General features: G+C 48.9%; 1 protein-coding gene across 1 annotated transcript in view; it reads left to right on the top strand.

Annotated features, from left to right (window-relative positions):
• SOGA1 (suppressor of glucose, autophagy associated 1) overlaps positions 1-19,824 on the top strand; it is a 77,710-nt gene that overhangs the window by 52,278 nt on the left and 5,608 nt on the right. The window contains exons 8-14 of the mRNA XM_012804191.2: positions 929-1,159; positions 2,543-2,647; positions 3,577-3,744; positions 5,503-5,754; positions 11,967-12,038; positions 13,050-13,120; positions 15,733-17,083. Coding sequence (XP_012659645.1) covers positions 929-1,159; positions 2,543-2,647; positions 3,577-3,744; positions 5,503-5,754; positions 11,967-12,038; positions 13,050-13,120; positions 15,733-17,083 — 2,250 coding nt within the window. The remainder of the gene's footprint in view (positions 1-928; positions 1,160-2,542; positions 2,648-3,576; positions 3,745-5,502; positions 5,755-11,966; positions 12,039-13,049; positions 13,121-15,732; positions 17,084-19,824) is intronic.

Below are 19,824 nucleotides of genomic sequence, written 5' to 3'. Positions count from 1 at the left end.
CGTCATTGTTGTTTGGCGGGTCCGGGCTGGGGATTTGAACCCGCCACCTTAGGTGTACGTGGCTGGCGCCTTAGCCGGTTGAGCTATAGGCGCCGAGCCACGAGACCCTATTTCTACAAAAAATAGGAAAATCAAGCAAGCATGGTGCTTGATGCCTATAGTCCTACCTACTCGGGAGATTGAGGAAGGAAGATCACTTGAACATGGGAATTGGAGGTTGCTGTGAGCTAAGATGATGCCACTGGACTCTAGCCAGGATGGCAAAGTGAAACCCTGTCTCAAAAAAGAAAAGTCCTTGAATAGCATTTATTAAGCCTTTACTGTATACTAGGCCTTTGCAATGCAGTTTCCATATACTACATCCTTTAATCCTCTTGCCCTTTCCTATGAGGTCCCCATTTTACACATGAGGAGACTGAAGCCCAGATAGCCAGAGTGCTCTGTCCAGGGTTGCACATCCAGATCAAAGTGCCTAGGGCTGGGGCTTGAACCCAGGTCTCTCTTAGCCATGACACTGCATTGTTTCCTAGGGCATTGCATATCTGTTGGCCTTCCTCAATCCCAGCATGCCCTTAGCCTTTCACGTGAGTGATCCTTTCCTGCCATCATCAGTTGCACCTGGGGTGGGAGGGGTTCCTCATTGAATGTGAAAGCTCATGTGAAGCACTGGGTGCCCAGTAGGTGCTCGGTATATATCGTGGTTATTTGAACCAGACAGAGCTGTGGCTGCTGTTTTTGTGAGTTTCCCTTCCCTCCAGTAGCAGAGGGCAATGCTTATTTCAATAGGATGAACTGGTAGTGGTGGGATCCCTGGCAGCCATTGCTCAAAGGCAGTTTGAAGATTTTCCTCCCTGTCTTCGTCCAGGGTCTGGGGGGCCCAGTAGCCAGTGAGTGACCCCAGCTTGCTCGAGCCCTTGTTTCCCTGTAGCTGAAGGAGGACCAGCAGAGGGCGCTCCTGAGGCGGGAGTTTGAGCTGCAGAGCCTGAGCCTTCAGCGGAGACTGGAGCAGAAATTCTGGAGCCAGGAGAAGAACATGTTGGTGCAGGAATCCCAGCAGTTCAAGCACAACTTCCTGCTGCTCTTCATGAAGCTCAGGTGGTTCCTCAAGCGCTGGCGGCAGGGCAAGGTTTTGCCCAATGAAGGAGATGACTTCCTTGAGGTATGGTGGAGCCTGGGCTTAGGACTGGGACTGTGGTGAGGAGTAGGGCAGAGGAACGGAAAGGGACACTTGGCAGGTGTTGACAGCTCATATCCCTGCCTTCGGTTTGCAGGTTTCCTTCCCTGCATTCATGGGCTCAATTCAGCATCTGTTGGTTGCAACCAGTCCTTCACTGGGCACATGGCAGGTGGTGGGTATACCCTGGTGGAGAAAACAGGCTCAGTCCTGCCTTGACAGGAGAAAGTCTCTTTGGGACTGGTTGGTCCTTTATACAGAGGCTTCAGCAGGCAGCAGTATCTAGGTGAATTTAATAATCTAGTTTTGCTGGGTGTGGTGGCTCATATCTATAATCCCAGCACTTTGAGAGGCCAAGGCAGGAGGATTACTTGAGGCTAGGATTCGAGACCAGCCTGGGTAACATAATGAGACCCCTGGGCTTTACAAAAAATTAAAGAAAAATCGTCCAGGTGTGGTTGTATGTGGCTATATATCGTACAGCTCCTACTTGAGAAGCTGAAGTAGGAGGATCGTTTGAGCCTAGGAGTTGAGGGCTTTCCTGAAGTGTGATCATGCCATTGCACTCTAGTCTGGGCAACAGAGTGAGACCCTGTATCAAACAAACAAAAAATCTGTGCAGTACCCATAGCTCAGTGGGTAGGGCGCTGGCCACATACACCAAGGCTGGTGGGTTCAAACCTGGCCCAGGCCAGCTAAAAAACAACAGTGACAACTGCAACAACAACAAAAAATAGCCAGGCATTTTGGGGGTAGCTGTAGTCCCAGCTACCTGGGAGGCTGAAGCAAGAGAATTGCTTAAGCCCTAGAGTTTAAGGTTGCCGTGAGCTATGACACCATGGCACTCTACCCAAGGCAACAACTTGAGACTCTGTCTCAAAAAAAAAAATCTAATTTTGTTGTAATTCTATTGCATATGGATGGATATACATTTATATTCAGTGTCCCAAGAGGCTATGCACCTTGGCTTATACCAGTGATTTTCAACTGGTGTGCTGTGAGAAGATCTTAAAGATCATTATTTATTTTTGAAAGCATAGTAAGTATATTATTGTTTTTACTTTTTTTTTTTTTTGATCAACATAATTTAAGTGTGCTTGGAAGTTTAACTTTAGGTTTAAATGTGCCATGAGATAAAAAAAAAAAAAAGATTGAAAAACACTGGCTTACATAGTGCCAAGGGCCAAAGTTTAAGATGTGGGAAGTGAGTGCTGGGATAGGATGCCTAAAGCCCTGTTCACCCTGCCTGCCTGGCTGTGGAGTCCCCTTTCTATTGGGGCTACCTGCCAGGGTCTTCTGGTTCTGAAGGCTGGAGCCCCAAATCTGACATCCTTCCACCTCCTATTGAGTGTGTGTTTTTTTTAATAGGTAAATAGCATGAAGGAGTTGTACCTGCTTATGGAGGAAGAGGAAATAAACGCTCAGCATTCTGATAACAAGGCTTGCATGGGGGACAGCTGGACCCAGAACACGGTGCGTTCTCAGCCCCTTCCTAGTCTTGTTCTGTCTATTCCTTTCTTTGTCCATATGTGGATCATTTCCTGCTACTTTCTCTGACCCCATCCCTGCAATGGGCATCTGAGCTATATAGGGTTATTGCTTGGATACTTGCTCCCAGATGCTCAGTGCTGTGGGGTATAGAAGTCATTCTGGGGCAGTGACAGAATGCCAGATGATGGACTGTGGAGTTACAGATGAGAGCCCAGAGCCATTAATTCTACTTGGAGTATTGGAGACAGCATCAGAGGAAGGGTCATATGTAGTGGGTTTTGAAGGATGAATAGGAGCTTGCCTCATAGAGAATGGAGAAAATACCTCTGTGAATTTAGAAAACTTTATGTGCAGAGGTGTGGCAAGGTATTCTGGGACCCACATTCTGGGTGTGGCTTTGGAGGTACCTAGTAGGGGGGTAAGGACATCAGGCTAGCATCCTATGAAGTGGGGCCTTGTGGACTCAGCTCAGGAACCCTCAAATTAAGCCATCAGTCAGAGAGAACAGGGAGTTGAGATCCCAGGGTCACACACAGAGAGCTGGGGTAGGGGTGGGAAATAAGGTCTGCATTGGGTCAGAGAGGCAGATCCTGAGCAAAGAGAAAGACACCGCCTAAAGCTGCAGAGCCTTGAAGCAGCCAGATTACTTAGCTCAGATATAGTTTGAATAATTATTACTGTAACTGTAAGATTTTCCTGCTTATGTTAGGTTTGGAACTGGTATCAGCCTAGGAGGTAGCCAGAGCAGGGCTTGTCATCCCTGTTTTATGGGTAAGATGACCTCAGGAGGTCATGGGACTTGCCCAAGGCCTGGTAGAGTCCTGAGCTGGACTCCTAAGTGAGTTCTCTGAGTTAAGGCTCCCCTTCCTTCCCCTCCAAAAACTCTGACCCACATCTTCTCCTGTCTGCAGCCCAATGAGTACATCAAGACCCTGGCAGACATGAAGGTGACATTGAAGGAGCTATGCTGGCTACTCCGGGATGAACGCCGTGGTCTGACTGAGCTTCAGCAACAGTTTGCCAAGGCCAAGGCCACCTGGGAGACAGAGCGGGCGGAACTCAAAGGCCACACCACCCAGGTGAGGACCCCATGTATAAGGGATGTGCTCCCTTGCTGTCAGTCAGATTTGAGAATAGGCTGCCCACACTATGATCTTAAAGGCTTAGGTACCCTCTTACTTCACCCTGTTGCCCAGAGAGGGCAAGAAGCTTGCCTAGAATCAGACAGCAGGAGAGGGGAGCAGGAGTCACTGGGATAGGGAAAGAAGGTGGGGGATTGACAGAGAGGCAGGGAGCATCACAGGCACCTCTGTGGCACCTGGGTGCTCAGGTGAGGCCAGCATGCTTAAATGCCTGTCTGTACCTGGTGATGCCCTTCACACAAACTGGGCTGTCCTGGCTGGATCCCCTTAACCCTGTTACCTGGCTGTTTGGCTCCCTCCACTCAAACTTGGGGCCTCCCCTGTTAACAACCCAGCCTGGGCTCGGTGCCTATAGCTCAACCGGCTAAGGCGCCAGCCACGTACACCTAAGGTGGTGGGTTCGAATCCCCAGCCCAGACCCATCAAACAACAATGATGGCTGCAACCAAAAAATAGCTGGGCGTTGTGGCGGGCGCCTGTGGTCCCAGCTACTTGGGAGGCGGAGGAGACTCACTTGAGCCCAGGAGTTGGAGGTTGCTGTGAGCTGTAATGCCACGGCACTCTGCCCAGGGGGACAGCTTGAGGCACTGTCTCAAAAAAAAAAACAAAAAACAACCCAGCCTGACCAAAGGAGCCTTAGCTAGGAGCCCCCTGGTTTGCTGTCTGTTGTGTGCCTGGAGGCAAGCTGCTGCCCTGCCTCTGTTCTGAAAAGTAAGAGGTTGGGCATCCTTCCTGGAATCACTGGCCCCTGGGATGTGGTACTCTGATGTTCACGCCTGGACAGATGACAGAAGAGGCACAGAGGAGTAAAGTTTCCCTTTCAGTGTCTCTTGGCTAGTAAATGCCAGACTAATCCTTGTTCCCCAAGCCTCTGCCCCTCCTCTGTCTCCCCATACCCAATTCTATCATCTTCTCAGTGCTCACAGGCTACCGGCTTCCTCCCAGGGCCATTTTCTTCCCCTCCTGAGCCACCCTGCTGATTTCACAGCTCCCACTCATCTGCACATTCCATCTCCACATTCCACTGTGTTCACTGGTTTGTGTCCCCCAAACCCAGCCATTCTAGACATTCCTTCTCCTAGAACCTGACTGGCCCCATGGAGGTTGCTTTCCTAGACCACAGCCAGGGGCATGTGGAGGAAATTGAGGCTTAAGGTTACACATTTACATCCTGTCACCCTGAGGTCTGGGGCCAGAAAAGCCATAGCGTTGGTGATTCCTGCATGTACACATTACATGACTGTATGTGCATGTCCCCATACAGAGCCTGTGGGGGACAAGGTGAGGCCCTAGTTTTCTAGGAGGAAGTATAATCACATATCCATTAATTAAAATCTATGCTACTGATGAGAGTTGAACTATCATGAGAAACAGTAACTAGGAACCTCGCCATGTCATTGCTTTGTGACCTGGGACAAATAACTCCTTTGAACCTTTTCTTCCTCTGTAAAATATGGGTAATGGTAATTCTTCCAGAGTCTTCACCAGGACACTGTAGTACCTGAAAAGCCCACTGCACAGAGCTTGGCTTGTAGAAAGAGCTCTACAGACCCTATTATGAGGAGGTCAGTGAAGGCTTCCCAGGTGAAGGGTCTACCCAAGAGACTCCTCTCCCACTTCCCCTGCTGGCACCCAGGAGGGAAGGCAGGAAGAGGGGCCTCCTGGTGCCAGCTGCCCATCTCCCTCTTTCGGCAGATGGAGCTGAAGGCTGGCAAGGGAGCTGGGGAAAGGGCAGGGCCTGAGTGGAAGGCAGCCCTACAGAGGGAGCGTGAGGAGCAGCAGCACCTCCTGGCAGAGTCCTACAGTGCTGTCATGGAGCTGACGCGGCAGCTGCAGATCAGCGAGCGCAACTGGAGCCAGGAGAAGCTGCAGCTGGTGGAGCGGCTGCAGGGTGAGAAGCAGCAGGTGGAGCAGCAGGTGAAGGAGCTGCAGAACCGCCTGAGTCAGGTGAGGCTTGCAAGCCCTACCAGAGGTAGGGTTTCCTTCAGGTATAGTTGGATCCAGGGGCTCAGACACTGAAGTGTGGCAGAGGATGTAGCTCTCTCAGGAACAGCTGGGTCCAAGTGCTTAGAGAACATAGTAGGAACCAGGTCTTTCTCTCTGACTCAGTTGCTCAAGGGTACTTCTCTTTGCATATCAGTTTTACTCTTAAGCTATCCCCAGATCGGGCTGCTGTTGGTTTCTATCTTTTTTTTTTTTTTGAGACAGAGTCTCACTTTATCACCCTCGGTAGAGTGTCATGGCGTCACAGCTCAGAGCAACCTCCAGCTCTTGGGCTTAGGCTATTCTCTTGCCTCAGCCTCCCAAGTAGCTGGGACTACAAGTGCCTGCCATAACGCCTGGCTACTTTTTTCTTTTTTTATGTTGCAGTTTGGCTAGGGCCAGGTTTGAACCCCCTACCCTCGTTTTATGGGGCCTGTCCCCTACCCACTGAGCCACAGGTGTACCCCTCCCACTCCACCCACCGAACCCCCCTGCTGTTGGTTTCATTGTCATATCTTACAGTTTAGCATTTGCAACAGATAGAGGTCCATTTTCACAAGGCTCTGATTGGCCAGGTGTGAGTCATGTGCTCACCCTTGGAGCCTGCCAAAACCCAAGAGAGAGGCTGGGGAGTGGTGGCTCATGCCTCTTATCCTAGCACTCTGGGAGGCTGAGGCAGGTGGATTGCTTGAGCTCAGGAAATCAAGACAAGCCTGAGCAAGAGTGAGACCTCATCTCTACTAGGATACATTTTCTAAAAATAGAAAAATTAGCTGGGCATTATGGCAGATGTCTGTAGTCCTAGCTACTTGGGAGGCTGAAACAAGTGGATCACTTGAACCCAAGAGTTTGAGGTTGCTGTGAGCTATGATATTACAGCACTCTACCCAGGGCAACAAACTAAGACTGTCTCAAAAAAAAAAAAAAAAAAAAAAGAGGGAGGAACTAAGAATGGTTCCCATGAGAAGATTGGAGTCCTCTGACCAAACTCCTTTGGGAAGTTTGGAAGGAAGGAAACTCCTTTTCCTTTCCTTTCCTGGGAAAGGAAAAGCTATTAATGATCATTACCCCCATCTCAATTCATATCACACTCTCAGCTACTGCCTACCATGCTGCTATGCTCCACTCTTTACTTTTACTTTTTCCTTTCTTTTATTTTTTACTTTAATCACATAAATCAGGACTTTGCCTTTATATGCATATAAGACCCAAATACAAGTATTACAAAAGCATACTCCAACCCACTTCTTCCCTTTCTTACTATTTAATTTTTTTTCCTTATGAGACAGGATCTCACTTTATCACCCAGGCTAGAGTACTGTGTTATAATCATAGCTCATAGCAACCTCTGCTCCTGGGCTCAAGCGATTCTCCTGCCTCAACCTCTCAAGTAGCTGGGACTGCAGGCGCACAGTACCACACCTGGCTAATTTTTCTATTTTTTGTTGACAGGGTCTCGCTCTTGCTTATGCTGGTTCCAAAGTGATCCTCTCACCTAGGCCTCCCAGAGTGCTGATATTACAGGCATTAGCCAACATGCCCAGCTTCTTGCTATTTAAATTTATATTCACATAGTTTTTTTTTCTATATTTTTTTATCATTAATAGAGTCATAATATATACTTTGTTTACACTTTGCCTAGTGCGGAGACACCATAATTTATTATTCCGTATCGAGGAAGTCTAGATTGTTTCCAGTTTTTCTCTTTTGAAAGATGTGCCTCAAGCTGGGGACGGTGGCACATGCCTATAGCCCTAGCTACTTGGGAAGCTGAGGCGAGAGGAGCTCTTAAGGCCAGGACTTTGAGGCTGCAGGGCAGTGTGATTGGGCCTGTGAATAGTCATTGTACTCCAGCCTGGGCAGCATAGCAAGACTCTGTCTCCATTAAAAGTTGTATTTCGTGAACATCTCCACATGTATGTTTTTCTGTACATGCATGAATATTTTGGAAGGATAGCTTCCTAAAAGTGAAATTGCTGTATTCAGGAGCATTTGCATTTACGATTGATGGCAACTGTTAAACCACCAGCTAGAAAGGCTTTGCCCATCCACATTTCCACCAGCCACATAAGGAGAAGAGCCTGTTTAACTTTATCTTTCCCTCTTGTAATTACCAATATTTGAAATGTCTGCCCAGGTCAGTGTAAAATGCTGTCTCTTTGTTTTAGTTTGCGTTTCTCTGATGTCTAGTGAAGGTGAACATCTTTTCATCAGCTTATTGATCACGTGTGTTCCCTCTTCCTAACGCTATCTGCAGTCTTCCAACAGTTCTTCAAGGTCACAATTACTGACCTCCCTTTAAAGATGAGGAAACTGAGGCAAAGTGACTTGCCCAAGGTCATCAAATGACTAAGGGACAGGGCCAGAATCCGGCAGAACTCCCAAGTCAGGACAGTCCCTGGGCCCTGCCCACTCTCCTGCAGGGACAGAGCTCCTTTGAGGTTCACACCTACTAAGAGCTTGTTTTTGACAAGTGCCTTGCAGGGTGGCAGGATGACAGACGAACCACAGAACAATCCATGTACCACCTTGAAAGTAGACCAGGTGTACCTGTTTGCATTATCAAACTACATTCCTATGTATAAAAGAATAATTCCTTTTTGCTGTATGAAAAACAAAATAGTTGTAAAATGATTTTGAAATTATGACACCAGCCCCATAGCATACCAGTAGAAACATATCAGTCCATAGCATGTCCTGCCAGCTCATCAGGGCACAAATTCTTTGTCTTTCTCTTGTTTGCACATCAGGGGATCTTGCATGGGAATTGCTGGCCCTCTAGCTCTAGCCTCCTGTGCTTCTAACCAGGTCCCCTGGATTGACAGTTATATGGTCAGAGTGGCTGGTGGGAAACAGTTTCTCACCAGCAGTCCTCAATCCCTACCTGGCTGTAACACCAATGTTCTCATTCACATAGACCAGAGAGAAACCAAGGCATGGAGAGCAGGTGCAACATGCTTTATTCAGCTCACAGGTGGGTGGTGAGCAAGCATGGGAGGTCTGCCCTTATCCAGCTCCTGGCAGCTGAGGAGCTGAGTTACACAGAAAGTCTATGTTCTGTACTCTCAGTCCCCACATACAGAAGGTCTTGACACTTTTATACCCAGGGGAACAATAATAGCAACATGCCAAATAGCAGTTACATAAGCATGACTTCACTGTACACAGTTATGGCTATCTAGGAACACATGGCACTTTCCCGTGGTAAGAAAGCCTAGACAGGCTTGGCATCTGTGGCTCCAGCTGGTAAGGCGCCAGCCACATATACCTGAGCTGGCGGGTTCAGATCCAGCCCGGGCCTGCCAAGCAACAATGATGGCTGCAACCAAAAAAATAGCCGGGCGTTGTGGTGGGCGCCTGTAGGCCCAGCTAATTGGGAGGCAGAGACAGGAGACTCGCTTGAGCCCAGGAGTTGGAGGTTGCTATGAGGGCACTCTACCCAGGGTGATAGCTTGAGACTCCATCTCAAAAAAAAAAAAAGAAAAGAAAACCTAGACAACTTTATCTTTTCCCATACCCAGAGCCACGGGTGAGCAAGTCAAAACCACTTTTGCCCATCCCTACACTGGCTCTGCCATGTATAGCCCCAGCCAGGTCACTTCTGATCTCTGGGCCTTACCTGTGGAATGAGGATGACTATACTTAACCTTCTTATCTCACGGGGTAGCTATGGGAATAAGAGGAAATAGCCGGGCCAGGTGTGGTGGCTCACACTTGTAATCCTAGCACTTTGGGAGGCCAAGGTGGGTGGTTTGCCTGAGTTCGCAGGTTCAAGACCACCCTGAACAAGAGCAAGACCGCCATCTCTAAAAATAGCCAGGCGTTGTGATGGGCGCCTGTAGTCCCAGCTACTCGGGAAGCTGAGGCAGGAGAATCGCCTGAGCCCAAGAATTTGAGGTTGCTGTGAGCTGTGATGCTACGGCACTCTACCAAGGGTGACAGAACGAGACTGTGTCTCAAAGAAAAAAAAAGAGGAAATAGCCATCAGAACACTTTGGGGTAATTCAGGTGCTCCTAGGCCTGCCCCTGCTGGGCTTTGCTTTGATCCTGTGGTCTTCATCCGTTGATTCTGTCCTTTCATGTTAATATTGTTCTTGTTGGCTTGGCGCCTGTGGCTCAAGCGGCTAAGGCGCCAGCCACATACACCTAAGGTGGCGGGTTCGAATCCCCAGCCCCGGCCCGCCAAACAACAATGATGGCTGCAACCAAAAAATGGCCAGGCGTTGTGGCGGGCGCCTGTGGTCCCAGCTACTTGGGAGCCTGAGGCAGGAGACTCGCTTGAGCCCAGGAGTTGGAGGTTGCTGTGAGTGTGATGCCATGGCACTCTACCCACGGTGATAGCTTGAGGCTCCGTCTCAAAAAAAAAAAAAAAAAAAAAAATATTGTTCTTGTTGTTGCCCCTGTTTGTCTCATGTGGGGCTCCTAAGAAGCCTGAGACTTGGATTCAAGTGCAAGTAAGGTGACCAACCCATCCTGGTTTATCTGGGACAAAGGCTGTTCCTGGGACTTCCACTTTTTTTTTTTTTTTTTAAACAGAGTCCCACTATGCCGCCCTCGGTAGAGTGCTGTACCATCACAGCTCACAGCAACCTCAAACTCTTGCGCTTAAGCAATTCTCTTGCCTCAGCCTCCCAGGTAGCTGGGACTACAGGCACCCACCACAACACCAGCTATTTTTTGGTTGTGGTTGTCATTGTTGTTTAGCAGGCCTGGGCTGGGCTCAAACCCACCAGCGTTGGTGTACTTGGCTGGTGTCCTACTCACTGAACTCTGGGCGTGGAGCCGGGACTTCCACTTTTAAAACTGGAATAAGCCGAGCCACAGCCTCCCATTTTTTTCAGAACTAAGGGTTTTCTGGGATGTGGCACTTTTAGTGCCCACACTGAGAAGGTCCTGGGCAAACCAGGATGAGTGGGTTCCCCTCTTGTGATTCAAAGGCACAGAGGAAGCCTGGATAGGGAAAGAGGAGAAGCCAGGCAAGGATATGCTTTTCAGCAAAATCTGCCCTCAGCCCAATCCCCGACATACTCAGGATCATAGACAGTAAACCTCCTCACAGCTGGTCTGCCCTAGGGCAAAGGCTTGGCTTTGGGACCAGCCTTTTGAACCTCCTGCCTTTGTCTGTCATTGACAGTGATTGGGTTCTAGTAACCCAAGGTGATCCTCCAAGGATGCTGCAGCTCCAGATGGCACAGATGAGGCCACTGAGCCATAGGATCTGATACGCTACAGGGTGTCCCAAAAGTCACCCCTAAAGTCGCCAGACGTAGGGAAAATGGGAAATATTTACAAAAATGTTCACAAATATTTTCTATATGTTGACCACCTTTTTTTTATTTTTAGTAGAACTGGGATCTTGCTCCGGCTGGTCTCAAACTCCTGAGCTCAAGTAATCCACTTGCCTGGGGCCTCCCAGAGTGCTAGGATTACAGGTGCCCGGCCTTGACCACCTGTTTGTAAAATTTTATAATGAATATTTTGTAAATAAAGGTACATTTAGCAATGATTTTCCATTTTCCCTATGTATGGTGACTTGAGGGGTGACTTTTGGTACACCTCTGTTGTTGTTAACATTGTCATTCATTTAGCTGCCTGACCTTGGGCATGTTTCTCTCTGGATTTTGATCCTGTCATCTGTTAGATGAAAATAACCATAGTGACATCTGTCATCTTTGGTTGCTGAGGACTAAATTAGCTAATGGCACATAGTAAACAGGTTCCATCCCCTCCACCTGGAGTTGATGAAGCTCCAGGAGGAGAAAGAAACACTGGCCACCTCGAGGCCCAGTGGGAACAGTGCTGGGATCCATTAGTGATGGCCATCGAGACAGAGCAACAAGGTTACCTGGGTCTTGTCTTTGCCACCTGATATGCTGTAACTGCTCTGTAGCTAATCTAGTATTCCAAGAACTATAGGATGAATAACATAATAGTAACAACTGCTACTATATTGTAGTGACATTTAGAAGGATACTTTCAAGTAGTTGCTTTTATTATCATTTCCCAAATCCACCTGTGGGTGACTCACAGCTGCCACCCACTGAGAAGGTGGCCCCTAGCACGTGATGTGCGTCTTCTGGGCCGCAGAGTGGAGTCTGGGGAGTGGCTCTTCTGTGAGCAGGATCCTGCTGACCAGCTTTGCCTGCCACTGACTCCCTCTCTCTGCCCTTATCCAGCTGCAGAAGGCTGCCGACCCCTGGGTCCTGAAGCACTCAGACCTGGAGAAGCAGGACAACAGCTGGAAAGAGGTGAGGAGGGCAGTTGCCACTTGTGTTCTCTTGGCTCCTGCTACACCATAAAGATCCCTGCTTGCGGGAGATGTGACAAGAGGATGCTAATGTTGTTCTGCAGGATCGTGCTCTTGTGCCTTGGGCTCCTCAGTCCTGGGGTCTCTTCTCCATAGTTCCTGCCTGTTTGGGACTTGGGAAGGGTCCTCTGCCAACGCCATCCTTCCATATCGGGGAGCATCCTTTGGCTTCTCTTTGTTTCAGTCATAGCCTATGAAACACAAGGCCCCCAAATAGCTGTGTGATCTTAGATAAGTCACTCTTCCCTCTCTGAGTCCCAGTTGCCTCTTCAGTAGATGAGAATCACATTTTCTGCTTGTACCCAGACATGGGTGAAGATAATAACGTCACAGTGGTGGGGTTTGCACATAAGCCCAGGCGCCAGTCGTCATATAGCAACACACTGCATAATCAAACCGTCAGCTGCAGACCCTTTGCATCACCCTGTTCCATCCTCATGATGCCTGAGGATATGTGGGTCAGTCAGAAGATTTGGTTGCAAACAAACACCAATTCTAGGGAATTAAGGCAGGAGCTTTTTATTAGGGGCTCAAATGGACAAGTTATGCAATTCAAAAACCACTGCAGGTCCCAGGGCACTGTTGCAGGAACCAGGGTGAAACAAGCTCAGAAGAGTAGCTGCCAGGTTGTGGCTGTCACTATCAACCGAACAGTGGGCCACTAAGTGGTTGGTTGCTGCTAACTCATTTGGAGTGAGAACAGTCTCTCTTTCCATGGGGGTCACTCTTGGGGGTCTGGTTGACTTAGCCTGGATCACATAATTATGGTAGAGGAGTTAGATGCAGTGCAGCCAGAAACTGCATTTGAGACCATTGATGGTATCAATTTGCTCTACAGATGAGGAGAATTAGGCTCTGAAGTCTGGGCACGGCTCCCCCACAGACTTCCTGTCATCTTTCCTTGGTGCTCTGGTGACCAGAACTGACCCATTCTGTCTCTCTTCCTTGACAGACACGCAATGAGAAGATCCATGACAAGGAACCTGTTTCTGAAGTTGAGCTTGGGGGAACCGGCTTAAAGAGGTGCTGTGCTCCGTAGCCCCCTCAGCCCTGCCCCTGCCTCTGTCCCACCCCACCCCTTTGCCTCTCTTCTAGACTCCCCTGCCCCACACATCCTCCACTGTCCCTCATCAAAGTTGGGGGAGCATAGGGATATGGTTTGTTTGGGGTATAAGTCACATAGGAGCTAGAAAGCCTGGGGCAATGAGAATTCCAGCCTGCAGTGTATTATTTGTTTATGCCTGGGTGTGGAAACCAGGGCCAGGCATATCCTTACTGGGAAAGACACTGTTTAACTCTTCTTGGGATCCTTTTATCCTGTCTCCAGAATTAAGAGAGTCAAGATGGACATCTATGCCTCAGATTATTGAATTCTAGCCTGTGCTGTGGCTGGGGGGATCCCCAGACTGTAAGGACCATATCTCCACTGTTAGGAACCCAGTGAAAGGAATAAGGGAAGCGGAACCCCACGGGAGCCTTCCCAAGCAGCCAGGAAGCCAAGCAGGCCCTTGAGTAGGAGGATGGGGCTTGGGCTCAGAGGGCCAGGTTTGAATTCCAGCCCTGCCATTTCTAGCTCTGTGGCCTTGGCAGCATTTCTCATCTCCATCTAGGAGGGGATAATAGGAGCTCCTCTCAGAGTGAGAAGAGTGGTCTGACATGGCTGTGTACTTACGTGTGCCTGGAACTTTCAGTCATTCAGGCAACACATGTACCAGGTCTATGCTGGGCATTTAATGTGCATAAGTTTGGGTTTCCTAGAAGCAAACACTGAGATAAGGATTTAAGTGCAAATGGTTTATCTGGGAGAGGATTTCAGGAAATGTCTGGAAGTGAGACAGGAAAAGAAAAAGCAATTATAAGAGGAGTTTCAACCAAGTTATCCCATTGGTCACTGGGACGCACTCACTCAGGAACTCAAGGAGCCAGAATAGGACCTACAAGTCTGTTATCCCACCAAGAGGCATGGGGAGCAGGGGTACTTGTTCATGAAAGTTTTGTTTACTTTTTATTATTTATTTATTTTGAGACAGAGTCTTACTTTTGTGCTGTGGCATCATAGCTCACAGCAACCTCAAACTCTTGGGCTTAAGCAATCCTCTTGCCTCAGCCTCCCAAGTAGCTGGGACTATAGGCACCTGCCACAGTGCCTGGTGAGGTTTTCTGTTTTAGATAGAGATGGGGTCTCGCTCTTGCTCAGGTTGGTTTTGAACTCCTGAGCTCCAGCGATCCACCTGCCTCAGCCTTCCAGGGTTGTGGGATTGTAGGTGTGAGCCACTGTGCTGACCTTCTACCTATTGTTTATTGAAGGCTGTGTGCAGGGCAGTGTTTTTCAACCTATTTTTTGTTTTTTTTTAGTGAAAGCGTTTCACTTTGTTGCCATTGGTAATGTGCTGTGGCATCACAGCTCACAGAAACCTCCAGCTCTTGGGCTTAGGTGATTCTCTTGCCTCAGCCTCCTGAGTAGCTGGGACTACAGGCGCCCACCACAATGCCCGGCTATTTTTTGTTTGGCCAGGGCCGAGTTTGTACCTGTCACCCTTGGAATATGGGGCCAGTGCCCTACTCACTGAGCCATGGGCACCACCCTTTTCAACCTATTTTATCTCATGGCACACTTGAACCTATAGTTAAACTTCTTTTTTTCTTTTTTGGAGACAGTGTCTCACTATGTTGCCCTCAGTAGAGTACCGTCGTGTCACAGCTCACAGCAACCTCAAACTCTTGGGCTTAAGAGATTCTCTTGCCTCAGACTCCCAAGTAGCTACAGGAGCCTGTTACAACACCTGGCTATTTTTTGTTGTTGCTGTTGTCATTGTTGTTTAGCAGCCTGGGTCAGGTTTGAACCTGCCAGCCTTGGTGTATGTGGCTGGCGCCCTAACCACTGAGCTACGGGCACTGAGCCTATAGTTAAACTTTTGTGGCACACTTAAATTATGTTGATCAGAAAAAGAGTAAAAAAAAAAAAAAAAAGAAGAAGAAGAGTATACTTACTGTGCTTTGAACTTCTTTTGAAAATAATTTAATTAATGGTCTTCTTTTGTTACTGTTTTTTTGAGACAGAGTCTCAAGCTGTCAACCTGGTTAGAGTGCTGTGGTGTCATATCTCACAGCAACCTCCAACTCTTGGGCTCAAGCGATCCTCTTGCCACAGTTTTTTTCTATTTTTAGTAGAGATGGGGTCTTGCTTTTGCTCAGGCTGGTCTCAAACTCGTGAGTTCAAGGAATCCACCTGCCTCAGTCCCCCAGAGTGCTAAGATTCCAGGCATGAACCACTGCACCCGGCTTTCATTAATGATCTTTAAAAATTTTCACAGCACTCCTAAGATTATCTCATGACACCAGTGTGTCACAGCATACCGGTTGAAAATCTCTTGTGTAGGGGCATAAACACTTCTGGTTATAGCTTTGTCTATGTGGAGGCCAAGTATAATCCCACAGGTAGAGAATAAGGCCTCAGGCGTTCAGAGTAGGCAGTTTGGGGTGCACAGGTGAGAGTAGGGAGTGAATATGGGGCTGGGCACCAACAGCATCTTCTGTAGGAGGTGGGCAAGTCAGTGCACAGAGGGAGGTGAGAGTGGGTGCTTAGTGTATGTTATTTTCCACTAATACTGCATTTCCTCCTCCATCATATGCAGGACCAAATCTGTTTCTTCCATGTCTGAGTTTGAAAGTTTGCTGGACTGTTCCCCCTACCTTCCTGGTGGAGATGCCCGTGGCAAGAAGCTGCCCAACAACCCTGCCTTTTCCTTTGTTAGTGCTGAGTCGGTAGATCCAGAGAAAGATGCCAAGGAAAAGCCCGGGCTCTCACCAAGAGACTGCAACCGCCTGGGTGCTCTGGGCTGCCAGGACCCCTCAGGGAGGCAGATGCAGCGCAGCTATACAGCGCCCGACAAGACAGGCATCCGAGTCTACTACAGCCCCCCTGTGGCCCGGCGCCTGGGCGTTCCTGTGGTCCATGACAAGGAGGGCAAGATCGTCATCGAGCCAGGCTTCCTCTTCACCACAGCCAAGCCCAGAGAGCCAGCTGAGGCTGAGGGACTGGCCGAGAGCTCCTATGGCAGGTGGCTCTGCAATTTCTCACGGCAGCGCCTGGACGGGAGCTCAGGGGGCAGCCCCTCAGCGGCCGGGCCTGGCTTCCCAGCAGCCCTGCATGACTTCGAGATGTCAGGCAACATGAGTGACGATATGAAGGAAATCACCAACTGCGTGCGCCAGGCCATGCGCTCGGGCTCGCTGGAGAGGAAAGTGAAGAGTACGTCCAGCCAGACAGTGGGCCTGGCCAGTGTGGGCACCCAGACCATTCGCACAGTCAGCGTGGGCCTGCAGACTGACCCACCCCGTAGCAGCCTCCACAGCAAGAGCTGGTCACCCCGCAGCTCCTCACTCGTGTCCGTGCGCAGCAAGCAGATCTCCTCCTCCCTGGACAAGGTCCACTCACGCATCGAGCGGCCCTGCTGCTCCCCCAAGTATGGCTCGCCAAAGCTCCAGAGGCGGTCTGTATCCAAGCTAGACAGCACCAAGGACCGCAGCCTGTGGAACCTCCACCAAGGCAAGCAGAATGGCTCTGCCTGGGCCCGTTCCACCACCACACGGGACAGCCCTGTGTTGAGGAACATCAATGATGGACTATCCAGCCTCTTCAGTGTGGTGGAGCACTCAGGGAGCACGGAATCCGTTTGGAAACTGGGCATGTCTGAGGCCCGAGCCAAGCCGGAGCCTCCTAAGTATGGCATTGTGCAGGAGTTCTTCCGCAATGTGTGTGGCCGGGCACCAAGCCCCACCTCGGCAGCAGGAGAGGAGAGCACCAAGAAGCCAGAGCCCCTCTCCCCGGCCAGCTACCACCAGCCAGACGGTGTGGCCAGGATCCTGAACAAGAAGGCAGCCAAGTCAGGCAGCAGCGAGGAGACCAGGCCCACTGTGCTCCCCCAGGTGGGGAAGGATGGTGTCCTCCGGGATGGAGATGGAGTTCTGGTCCTTCCAAGTGAGGTAGGTAGTGGGTGGGAACTGCCTGTTTTCTGTGGAGGTGGGATTAGCTGATGAGGTCCAAGCTCTTTGGGTTTTTAAACTTAGGAATATGGTTATGTATCTCAAAAAGTTCTTCGGGTGTTCTGGAATGGGGTTGGAAGGTTCTGGATCTAGAACAACACAGATCTGATGCTCAAATGATTTGAATACCAAGAGATTAGTGAGCCTAGCTTAACTAGCTGCTTTGCCACCACCCACTGGAGATTGCCAGCATCCCCTCCAGGGATGTGGTGTGCCCAGTGCTCTCCTGTTACCCATCGGTGTGCTGGAGCCAGTTTGTTTGGCTTGAGAGAGGTGAGCATAAGCATCTTTGTTCAGTAATGTTACTTTGGTGGTTTAAGATTGATTACAGTGGGAAGCTTTACACCATAAAAATTGACAGATGCTATAAATCAGGGCTCTTCTCCTTAGTCCTGGAAGACCAGCTATTAAATAGTAACCAGTATACCCTTTCCCCCATTCCATTAGCCCTTCACATGATGTAAGTGTTCACATTGTCTCTGAGGACCTTTTGCTGAACAACCCACTCCTGAAGTCAATTTCTGATAAGTTAGGGAAGATTTGAATATTAGTAACAGAATGCATGTCAGTTAGCTTTGCAGGTGGGGAAGGATGGCAGAGTATCTTGTGAAACCCAAGAGAAGGGACTTTGAGGCCTCAGCAGCTTCTCCCTGTCTCCCTGTCCTCTCCCTTCAGCTTGATTTTCTGTGATGTCCTCTTCCTCCTCTTTTTTCTCTCTGTTATATTTGCACAGGGACTGGGTGGGCTGTCCTGGCTCTGTTTTGTTTTGTTTTGTTTTTTGAGACAGAGTCTCACTATGTCACCTTCAGTAGAGTACTATGGTGTCATAGCTCACAGCAACCTCAAACTCTTGGCCTCAAGCGATTCTCTTGCCTTAGCCTCCCAAGTAGCTGGGACTACAGGCGCCTGACACAACACCCAGCTATTTTATTATTTTTTTTTTTTTTTTTTTTTTTTTTGAGACAGAGCCTCAAGCTGTCCCCCTGGGTAGCGTGCCGTGGCATTACAGCTCACAGCAACCTCCAACTCCTGGGCTCAAGCGAGTCTCCTGCCTCCGCCTCCCAAGTAGCTGGGACCACAGGCGCCCGCCACAGCACCCGGCTATATTTTTTTGGTTGCAGCCGTCATTGTTGTTTGGCGGGTCCGGGCTGGGGATTCGAACCCGCCACCTTAGGTGTACGTGGCTGGCGCCTTAGCCGGTTGAGCTATAGGCGCCGAGCCTATTTTATTATTTCAATTGTGATATTTTTCTGTTTGTTTGTTTGGTTTTTTTTGCAGTTTTTGGCCAGGGTGGGTTTGAACCTGCCACCTTTGGTATATGGGGTCGGCTCCCTTACTCCTTGAGCCACAGGTGCTGCCCTGTAGTTGTCGTTGTTTAGCAGGCACGGGCCAGGTTTGAACCTGCCAGCCCCAGTGTATGTGGCTGGTGCCCTAACCACTGAGCTACGGGCGCCACGTCCTGGCTCTGGTTTTATAATGTCTTCTAGTTCAAGCATCTAGAGGAGACTGACTCAAATCTCTCTGTCCCAGTTCCACATTTCTGGAAGAAAGAAATTCTAATTGGTCCAGGTTGTGTGAAGTATACCCCTTTGGTCCAGTCAGCTGTCACTGAGGGATTGTTGTGCTGTGGATTCAGTGGGTACAGACAGGGGCACAGAGACGTAAAAAGGACTATGTGTGGGAAGGGCTGTGATTGACTCAAGAGGTCAACTTCCCTATCGTACATCCCCGTGGTTTCTATGATAATATAGTTTTCCCTATTATGAATAATGCTGTAGTGAACATCTTGGTGCCAAAAATGTTTTTCAACATTTCAGATTATTTCCTTAGGTTTGAGTTGCAGAAATGGAATTATAGGATGAAAGAATATAAATTTTTTTTTTTTTTTTTTGAGACAGAGTCTCACTGTGAGACAAGGATTAGAGTAGAGTGGCCTGGGTAGAGTGCTGTGGCATCACAGCAACCTCAAACTCTTGGGCTTAACTGATTCTCTTGCCTCAGCCTCCCAAGTAGCTGGGAATACAGGCACCCGCCACAATGCCCGGCTATTGTTTTGTTGTAGTTGTTTAGCTGGCCTGGGCTGGGTTCGAACCTGCCACCCTTGGTGTATGTGGCTGGCACCATAACCACTGTGCTATGGCCATGAAGCCAAAAGAATATAAAATTTTTAAAGATATTTGATAATGTTGCCAAATTCTTTTTCATAAGGGTTGGTCCAACTTCTATAGTCTCTGATAGTATATAGCGAGTACTTTAGTTTTCTGTACTCTCATGCAGCTGGCTATTGTTTAAAAAAAAAAAAAATTTAAATAGGCCAAGCATGGTGGCTCATGCCTGTAATCCTAACACTCTGAGAGGCTAAGGCAGGTGGATTGCTTGAACTCAGGAGTTCAAGACCAGCCTGAGCAAGAGCAAGAGCAAGACCCTGTCTCTATTAAAAATAGAAAACCTAGTTGTGCACTGTGGTGGGCGCCTGTAGTCCCAGCTATTTGGGAGACTCAGGCAAGAGAATCTCTAGAACCTAAGAGTTTGAGGTTGCTGTGAGCTGTGACACCATGGCACTCTACCAGGGGCAAGAAAGTGAGACTCTGCCTCAAGCAAAACAAAACAAACAACAGCAACAACAAAAAAACACTTTTAAATATTTATTTTTATCCTTGAAAGTTTTTTTTTTTTTTTTT

Source organism: Otolemur garnettii, unplaced genomic scaffold (assembly GCF_000181295.1).
Source record: "Otolemur garnettii isolate 467f Iridium unplaced genomic scaffold, OtoGar3 scaffold00025, whole genome shotgun sequence".
Lineage (NCBI taxonomy): Eukaryota > Metazoa > Chordata > Mammalia > Primates > Galagidae > Otolemur > Otolemur garnettii.
This window is presented reverse-complemented; position numbering and strand designations above follow the sequence as displayed.